This window comes from Etheostoma spectabile, chromosome 5 (genome assembly GCF_008692095.1).
Source record: "Etheostoma spectabile isolate EspeVRDwgs_2016 chromosome 5, UIUC_Espe_1.0, whole genome shotgun sequence".
NCBI lineage: Eukaryota > Metazoa > Chordata > Actinopteri > Perciformes > Percidae > Etheostoma > Etheostoma spectabile.
Genome location: NC_045737.1, coordinates 7688713 through 7699116, shown reverse-complemented (window position 1 = coordinate 7699116; position 10404 = coordinate 7688713). Strand labels below are relative to the sequence as shown.

At 40.1% G+C, this 10404-nt stretch overlaps 1 protein-coding gene across 5 annotated transcripts in view; it reads left to right on the top strand.

Annotated features, from left to right (window-relative positions):
* Positions 1–10404, top strand: part of osbp2b (oxysterol binding protein 2b) — a 61229-nt gene that overhangs the window by 29144 nt on the left and 21681 nt on the right. For all 5 annotated transcript variants that reach the window (XM_032515862.1, XM_032515861.1, XM_032515860.1 and 2 more), the window contains one exon: positions 8221–8471. In XM_032515862.1, coding sequence (XP_032371753.1) covers positions 8221–8471 — 251 coding nt within the window. The remainder of the gene's footprint in view (positions 1–8220; positions 8472–10404) is intronic.

Sequence of the window (10404 nt, the reverse complement as noted above, 5' to 3'; positions counted from 1 at the left end):
TTTGCCTTCCGATGATGAAAACTCTCTCATAAACATAGTGTAAATCAGACAATGAATAGATCCCTGCATACTGTTTTCAGATGGTAAACGCAAGCTTCACTGCTTTGCTTGTGATTCATTGTCTCTATTGAGTAAACTTATTTATTACTGCAGTAATTTCCTGGAAATCTTGTTACGGTTGCCGGTGTAGATGAGCTCAGTTAGTATTCTAAGGTTGTAGGATAATTAATGACCTCAACCTTCAGACTGTAGGAGTTATGTCGTAAGCAAGAGCCATTTTCCTCTCAAGTTTGATGCACCAGCTGGGAATTCATAAAATTTACTCAGCACACCACAATATAAATCTACAGCTTAGTAGTCAGCAGTCTGATCGTTTATCTTTTCGTCTATCCCAAGCACGTTATAAAATGCTACTGAATTAAAGTCATTGCTTAGTTGCTGCAGTTTGCTTTTAATCTTTCCTTTTGTTGTTTGCTGCTTTCTGAGCGTGTTCGATTGGATACACCGCCAGATCTGTACTGCAGAGCTTTGGGGACAGTGATGAGTTGCACTGCACAGTTTCTCATTTGCTTGTAGTTAGCTGAGCGCCATGGGTTTAACCTGCTGTCTCCTCTGTTTGTCTCCTTGTGATGTATCTCAGGGGAGATATTGAGCCAACTGGAATTAGCAATTACTGGCCAGGATTACACTGCCCTCTCTTGGGACGCATCTTCTCTCTTCATCTGCCTTGTTCCCTCTTCTGTTTCTATCATTCTCATATATTCTCTTTCTCGAGCACACACCATCCAAACAGCCAGCTGCAAAACACTCATCCCCCCTCTCTGTGCTGTTGATGCTTAAATAAATATTTCCCAACCACAGGCACAAACTATTTCACAGTATGTATGCAAAGACACAAGTCTGGACCCTTGAGCAATATTGTGGTGTGATAAGTTGGCTCTTATGTTTTTACTGTGTCTGAATAGGTGTACATTTGGTTAAAGCCAGAGGACAACAAAGTACCACATTTTAATAATAGTAAATTACACTCTGTTACTTGTTCTTTTGGTACACTTGGCTACACAATTCTACACAATTCTAACTTCTAACTTCATAATGGCTACATTTTTAGTTTTTGTTTAAACTTATTTCCAATATGTTGTCTATTTTATATGAATGAGGGTAAACTATATATTAGAAAATATATAGTACACCATTTTTTATTATCATTACCGCAGTGAGGAAACTTTGTTAATTAACATATCTGGCAAGTCACACAATGTTGATTAAAATGTCAACGTATTATATTTACATTATATATACAATATGCACTCTATATTTTATTTTAGACTCCCACAGCACCTAATTAAATTAGAGAAAGATCATTGACTTGGTTTCAAACAGAAAAAGTCCACAATGACTTAAAGGACAAGATACAACTTGTGAACTTTTAACAATAAACCTACAGTTTTTCCCCAAGCTTACCCAAAAGCATTTGTTGCTTCAACCAAACCTCATGCGGGACTCAGAATGTCAACCCTGGTCTCTGGTGTCAAAGTTCTGTGCGTATGGCTCATCAAAAATGATCTGTTTGGATCGGCATTCATCCCTAAACACGGTAGCCTATGCACATTAACATAGGTCTCAGCCATGTGATTTAGTAATAATTTTAATTTTAGTAATAAAATATGTAAAGCATAATATTAATTATGCTAATAGTTCAATAAAGAACAGACAACTTATCAAAATGATGTTGCTGCTGGCATGTTAATTTGCTCTAAAGTCCACAGCACCACGGTGACTTTCAGTATCTGTCTCTTTTTTGGACACAAGTTCTCCCTCTGATAAGACATTTCCACATGTGTTTAATCCAGAGGGGCAGGGCATTTCTCCCATGTGCAGGGGCTGGTTGACATCCACGTCTTTCTGCCACAGGGTGACGTCTTGTCAGCCGGAGGCCTGGCTCCACTGCTCTGACAGCTTGTCCTCAGGGACGAGCAGAAAGACAAGCCCTGACAGTGGGACGGCAGAGAGACTAGTGCTCTCCCAATTACACTCTCCCACATTTTATTCTCCTGCTTTCACTCTCTCTACTTCCCTCACTCTTTTGCGCTCAACACTGAGATAAGGAGCAGCAAGATAAGGAAAGCCTTAAGGGAGAAGAAGGTCCAGTATGCACATACTGAGGATGGATGGAAGATGGATCAGTGTTTACGTGTTGAAATGTTGTGATTTGATGAGCTATGACTTGTGAATGTGTATCCCAGCTTGCCTCAGACACAGATATTTGCTTAAATTATATCCTCATGTTTTGAGTAGGAGGGCTCAGTAGAAACATGCTGGGAACAAATGTGCATTTTTGTAAATGCAGGGCATTCTCCGAGGTGGTAGACTGTGGGGGAAGGGGCAAGGTAGAGCGCTCTTGAGGCATGACTGGCGTGGTAATGGGCTCCTGGCCTTGCATTGTGGTGTCAACTTCACTACGAAGAGCCATCCATCCACAACTGCTGTTGAGAAAGAGGGGGTTGGAAATGGGAGGGGGCGAGCTAGGCAGTGACACTGATGCACAGACTGCATAGATAGGATATTATTGACACGGTTGTATTGTAAAACCCAGCTTTCACTTTTTATTCCAGGTTTGAGCGATATACAGTTGATAGAATATGTTTAGCTTAAAGGGATTTCATCTCCAGTAATCAAACTTGTCAGGTAGTGCTTGACATTTATCGATCCTATATGGAGCTGGCTCAATAAACCAAAAGGACATTACAGAAAAGGCATTTCTAACATACTTGCGGAGGCTTCCTTTTAGATAGAAGAAAGCATTGTGTCATGGTTTCTCCTTGACTTTGAAGAGTGTCTGTGCAGTAGAGCCAACAGCCAAAGTGCTGTTTCAGTGAGGTTTAGGAAAAATAATTAGATTTGCAGGTGACATGCTGTAAGTCCCATCTTAATAGATATGCCCTGGTACATGTGCCAGTTTATTTTTAATTGGCATTGCTTAGAACTGCTGAACTCATTGGCAGAATGAGGGTGAATAATAGGAGCAAGGCTTCACTACAGTGCTGCAAATGTTTTTACTTAGCCATGTTTTTTAATTTACACTTAAACCCTCTAACTGTACATCATCATTTCAGTCCGCAGCTATTTAAAATTTGTTCAATGCTCTCCATAGGAACGCATACACGCATGAGCATGTGTCCCTTGTGACATTTATTTTTTTGCAAAGCTCCTCTGAAATGTCCAAATACCAGCAAGATGGCAGTATGATGGCCCAATGGCTAGGACTGTGGCCTCACAGTAAGAAGGTTCTGGGTTCCAATCCAGGTTGTTCTGGGCCTTTCTGTGTGGAGATTGTATGTCTGTGTGGGTCTCTGGGCGCTACAAATTGCTGCCGACTGCTTCCTTGAGAGATAGGTTAAATGCAGAGAATACATTTTGCTAAATGTGTTTGGATGTGACAATAAAGTACCTTTACCACCCAGTGTCCATCTAACATACTGCATATTATCCTAACGTTATCTAGAAGACTCTGCTCGGTAATTTCACACTGAAATGTAGATTTGTTGCACAGCACTGGTTTGAGTTTTCTTTATAGCTAATCTGTAGTGAATTTGCCATACAGTAACCTTGTTCTTCCTTTAGAACATAAAATAGTCTTATGTTGCTGTTTAACTCCATTGAGGGGGTTACTATGATCAGTCTCCATCATAGACTGTTATCTGCTCCGTATTGACGCATACATAGAAGAAAAAAATGAAAAAGGATCTTTTTTCAATGTGAACCATTCTTTGTTGAACTTTAATGCTTTACAAACACCAAAGCAAGTAAGCTGTGACTAATGTTACTGTTCTGAAGTGATTTTGGAGAGGGAAATTAGGTAGAAATACGCTGGTTGACTTGCATGACACCATTGTATTCATATAATAATCAATCCGGGCTAACGTGAATGACAGTGACAGCATGTTGCTTCCTCTGAATTTCAGGTTGTGGTCGACTAGCTAGGCCAGCTTGTTAGTTTGATATATTTATCAGACCTGCATGTCACACGCACTAGCAACACAAGAACAATTAAATCAGTGTAAATGACGTTAGATCAGACACAGACTTCTGTAGATTAGTGTTACGTGTCCAGCAACGCGGCTCTGAACCGTAACGTTAGTTGGGACAGACGGACCCCTTGTTTCTTTAGGCTAACTATATTAGCTTTAGCCTGGCTGTAGCAGCTTTCTGCTTTTCTTTAGGCTAACTATATTAGCTTTAGCCTGGCTGGTAGCAGCTTTTTGCGGGGGAAAATGGCCGGGAGACGTTGTAATTATGTTGCATTAATCAGGTGATTTAGTTCGTATTTGCAGCGAACATAAAACACCGACTACTGTAGCTTCACTGACTACCCATCAAAACCATGCACATCACTGTGTCGGCTCCAGCTGCTACCTACGGGACTTTACTACACACGGAGAGTCTCATTTCCCATAACTATAACCCCCGTTGGACTAATGTCACATACACACGCTGCCCACATGGTTACCTGTCTTAACCCTTGTGTTGTCTTCCTGTCAACCATGGTCACTTTTTTTTCAATATTATTAGCACTTTTTCCAATATTTTGATGTCGATGCTAAAACACTATTGTTCAGCCCTAATAGGCAATGTTGCTGACCCAATGTAATGAACATTTTATTGTGATGTACTTGGTTGTGTGACCCTTAAATTGAAGTGAAAGAAAGTAATATGTCACCCAATAAATTGCAGAAATTCCAAATATATGTTTTTTAGGCAATTTAAACAAGAGACCCCGGCCACGCTAGCCTTGAGGTAAGTGCTAACATTAGCATGCTAACATGCTCTCACTGACAATGCTAACATGCTGATGTTTAGCAGGTATAATGTTGTGTTAGTGTAACCATGTTCGCTATCTTAGCTTGATGTTTAGCATCTTCTTATTAGCACTAAACTCAATCTACAGTTCAGGATGATGAGAATGTCACTAGTTTTTCAGGTATTTGTTCTTAAACTAAACCATTTGACAAATTACAAGTTTGACCTGATGGTGGAGCTAGATAAAAAGTCACAGGAACAACCAAGTTTTTACAATTGATTCTGAGGAGGACATTACTGTCTGCGCCACATTTCATGACAATCAAAAAGATATTGTTGAGACAATTACTTAAAACACAAATATCTAACTCCTTGGTGGTGCAAGATAAAAAGTCACCAAAGTCATTAGGATTAATTATCTGGACACCATGAATACCTTCACAACATTTCATTACAATCCATCCAATAGTTATTCGGAGAGACATTACAGTCTAGAGTCCAGGTGATGGACATGCTGACAGACCAACTGTTTTTTTGCCGTGCCACTAACCTCATTATCAGACTTTTTTTAACTCTCAAAAATAAATACTGTATATATTGTACATCTGTTAGGACTTACTCTTGATGCAGTCATGGTTCCCTTGACTAGTGTATCAAAAAAAAATTATAATTGGTTGTAATAGGACTAAACATGTTTACTCACTTAGAGGAACTTGTTTACTTTGCTGCCATTGCATTTGACAAAAATAAGTTTGAAAACATTGGAGCAATGTTTCTGGATGTCAAGCACAAAGATCTTAATAATGAGTATGCAGGGATATCTCTGTGCTGCTTGTTTCTCATTGGAGCTTGCTGTTTGTAATGAAGGCCCTCTTCATCACCAGTATTTTGCAGCATTAGTGCACTGTAGCTCATTATGTTACAGGTAAATTGAATGAGGGACAAGTTTTTAATGTTTATTGGAAAATGTGTTTTGTGGAGGTTGCAGCTAGGGTTGAGTGGAGGCCAGCCCTGCTAAGAGAAACACCTGTACTTTGTTTGCTAGTTTGGTTACCTACACATGTGCAGTATGGTATAATCTTTGCCTGATTAATTGATGCAAGTTAACAGTTTCTGCTTGTACAATAGTAAAGTTTGTGTTCAAGTACTGTAACTCACCTCTGTTGTCTTCTCTCCAGAGTGTTCAGGCTAAAAGAGTCCCCAGTGTGGTACTCAGTTTGTTTGTTATGATCATGGGTTCCATTTTTTTGTGCTCATTGTCAGTGAAATACCCACCTGTTGAATTGCACCTTACCTCTGCCTTGAGTCTCCTGCTGTATACACTGTATCCAACCACTATGCGGTCATTCTAACACCATTCCACTGGCCAAAGCAGGTCACGGTCAAATTTACCTCAATATACAGTATTGCTGGTACATGATGTAGTTCTCCTGAGACTGCCAGGCTACCAGCATTCCCCACAGAGATCCATGTCATACTTGCATGGTGTAAATAGGCTTGACAAGGGTGATAGTCTCTACCACTGGGAGGTCACAGCCAGCTGCCATGTTCTTAGGAGAAAGTGTTGCTTTAGTGCTGCCTTTCACCAAGACTATGACAGTCTCTCCTATCAGCTACATAACAGACCTTTTCAATGTGACAAAGCACGTTCTCTACAGTGGAGTGTAGAAGACAGCAAAACAGCAGTTTCTAGACAGGGTCAGCAGGGTGGAGAGATTGTCTCTCTGCACTAAAACCTTTTTGAAGGTGCAATATGTAATACTGACAGCTAGTGTTTAAAATAGTTACTGCAGTACATATTCAAAATTCATTGCATTTCAAGTTCATTGCCAGGCTGAGACCACCTAGACGCTTGTCTCACATAGCCAGACATACTTCACAGCACAGCGGAGTAGCTAACGTTAGATGCTGGCAATATGACAGTCCTAAAAGACTGTGCTCACGTGGAGCTCTGTAGTGACACACACTTTTCATCTTAGAATTACGGTAGGAACTGCTAAAAATACAACAACCACGCTTTCCTTTCCACCCGAAAGACAGACACACTTCCTCAACTTAGAATTACGGTGAGAACCGCTTAGGCATAGGCAACACGTTGTTGCAGTTAGCAGGGTTAGCAAGACGCCGTTAGCTAGGACCAGTCAGAATCACTTTACTGGCTGTGTCTCAATTTGTTTTTTGTGAGTAACCAACTTGGGTACTATAGCTCTATACAGTATTTTAATGGGAGTACACAAATGTTGAAATTACATGAAATGCCGGTCCCTTGTAGCCGTGATAAATTAGCCTGAAGCCAATGCTTAGCTATCTGTTCAGAGGGAAATTCACCAACTCAGCGTCATTTTGGGCTCCAAACTTTCTCCATCTTTCATATACATCTCTGCTCACAGAACTGTTGGAAACATGCCTTTTTTTATTTTATTTTTTAGGTCGGGTAGAATCTATCTCCATTGATCCTGTTAATTTCTTTGCTGCTTTCATGGCTGTACTAATGTTACAGCTGTAGCGTGCTGGGTTTACGTTTTTACAGTTATATCTGGCAACTGGCCTGGCTGTCAAACTGAGCAGTTGATAACAAGACACAGGCCAAAACACAAACAGAAATTCCATTCCACGGAACGGCAATTTCAAAAAGAGAAAAGACTGGCATTAGCATTGTTGTCAGAAAAGATAGTATTTCAATTTAGCATGTTTCCTTAATATCTGACGCATTGGGGTAATTTTTGGATTTAGTACAGTAAATATATATTACATATTGGACATTTAAATATATTGTCCTTGTTGAGATAAACAATGTCCTAATTTTCCTTATTTGTCTTTATGTCCTCCTGCTCCTTCTTTTTTTGAGATCCAATTTCTTATTTAATGTATTGTTTGCTCTTGCGAGTCACATGACCAAATTGCAGCCTTTGTGGTTAGGAAATCGCGTATTAACACATCGCGATATTATTGAAAATGCAATTAGTCGTTCGGCCCTAGGAAATATTATTCTGTGTGAATAAATATAGATTTGATTAACTTTAGTTCAGAAAACCAGGATTTGTTTCTTGGAGTTGTTTCTTTTACATTGTTAAGGCTGTTTATGGACCTTGGTCTTACACTTGGTATACTTCTGTCTTTTTGGTGTGTGTGTGTGTGTGTGTGTGTGTGTGTGTGTGTGTGTGTGTGTGTGTGTGTGTGTGTGTGTGAGTGTGAGAGATTTAGGGCTGACACTGCAACACTGTTCTCATATGTTCTGTTTAAACTTGAGTAACCTTTCTTTAGTGACATCATAGTCAAAAGGAAGCTACTACAACAAGAGCTGATGCCCTGATACAGCTTACATTTGCATTTGATAAGCTACCAAGGATTTCTGCATACAGTCAGTCATATTTGCTTATTCAAAATGGTGTATATTTGACCTCTGCCTCTACCCTTCAGATGACTCGGGGGACGAGGAGCCTACATCCCAGTCGGACCGCAGCGAGATTCAGGGCACCTTGAAGATACTTGTCAGCAAGCTTGATGACCTCAGCACATGTAATGACCTGATCGCCAAGCACGGGGCAGCCCTGCAGCGTTCCCTGAGTGAACTCGAGGGTCTGAAAGTCCCTGTGGAAGGAGGGGAAAAGATCAAGGCAGTCAATGAGCGAGCCACCCTCTTCCGCATCACTTCCAATGCTATGATCAATGTAAGTAGTTGGGACAGACCAGCCTCCAAGACACAGCAGCAGTGAGCTGCTGTTCTGTGCTTTGTCCTTATAAATGTGACAGGAATGCAAGTCATCTATAATGCCCTGGTTAGCGAGTGATGAAAGATAAGATTACTGTGTGGCATTCTAAACAACAGTCAGTGAGCCGCACGCTTAGTGAAGTAGTTCCAGACCATAGACTCACTGGTTGCAGAAAGAAGTCTGTTTCCATAGAAGTTTCTGGGAAAAGGACCCTTCTTCTCACTTTTTTTTATTACCACGATAAAGGCTTCTTCAATACATCATGATGCTCATTTTCTAAATTACGGTCCAATTTATTTTGAAATTGACAACAAAGCAGGGGATGCTTTAGGGGCAATCCTCCCCAGCACTTAATACAATTTTAACTTATTGTTAAGAATACCAACATCTGTGCTGTAATTTTATTTGTATAGCCAAAAATCACAAATTGACAGTTTGGCTTTACAATCTGTACAACATATGTAAAACTCTATCCTTATTATTATTTTATATGATTTCTGAAGTGTACGCTTAAAAATATTTTAGAATAGAAGAGGAACCTCAGGAAGAACAAAAAAAAAAAAAATAATGATAATGGACACGTCGGGCATTAACCCTTATATAGTTGTGGATGAGAGTTCAAGGAGAGTTGAGGTCCTAAAGGAGTGATACTAGATATGATACTGGTTTGGGGGGGGGGGGGTCGCAGCAGCAGCAGCAGCAGCAGCAGCAGCTACAGGAATAGCCCCTGTTCCCCCCCCCCCCCCCCCCAAACCCTTGACCCTCCCTGCTTGATGAGGAATGTCAGAGCCTTCTGGACTATAGTTAGACACACAAACCTGCTCTGACTAAAACCAGACAATCACACAAGGTTTGTGTTTTCTTCCCGCTTCTCTTGATTGCTTTATTGATATAATTGTTCATTATTAGGTCAGTGGGTTTTTTTTTTTGCTATAATGCTCGCCTGACTGGTTTGTTTGTGAAATGTTTGGCTGTAAGGGCTTAAATAATTAGTCAGATTCAGTTGTGGTTAAACTGCAAGTCTTTTGACGTAAGACTAGGCTGAAATCGGGCAGTACAAAATTATTACTGATAATATGCTCGAATATGTGCTAATACACTGTGTTAACAGAAATAAGTAAGATTTAGAGTGCATTTATATTATACAAATGGCCGTTACATAATGAGCATCTTTGTTCTCTCTGTCATCCATTTTCTTTATTAATTGGTATGGGAAATTGAAACTTACCTGACAAGCAATGAAATAGACCCTCTTGAATTGCCTTACTCATTAAAATGCCATTAGGTTTGCCAAGAATGTGCTTCTAATGAGAAAGAAGTGCTCCTGCAGCCCCGGCCACAGTGTATGAAAGTGTGTGAATAGTTCCTGTACTATGTAAAAGCACTTTGAGTAGTCATTAAGACTAGAAAAGCGCTATACAAATACAGTCTATTTACATTTACAAACTCCCTGTAGTGATTTTTGGGCTTGTAAATGGTTCTCTTTAAACCGGAAAGCAGGATGTAACTGTAGTTTTCATGTGCTTGTTCAAAGAAAATTAGGCTACATGTAAGGAGGGAGTAAAGGAGGCGGGGTTGAAGGAAGGAGGAGGCCATAACGGCAAGACACAACTGCATGCTCTATGTGATCTGACCCTGGCCTGAGGAGAAGGTTGCATTAGTTCATGTAGTTGTGATGTAACTTGTCACGTGTGTCATTGAATCCAGGCTTCTGCCAGTTTGTGTGTACATGCATTTTACACACTTACCACTTTGTTTGTTTGATTTGATCACATGAAACTCAACTTAAGGTCATTGTATACTTTGCTACATCACTCATTCAAGACTTTTTAATTTAACACCTCCAACTTACAAATCCCTTTCTTCATGCCCATTCACTTGTCTTTGCCTT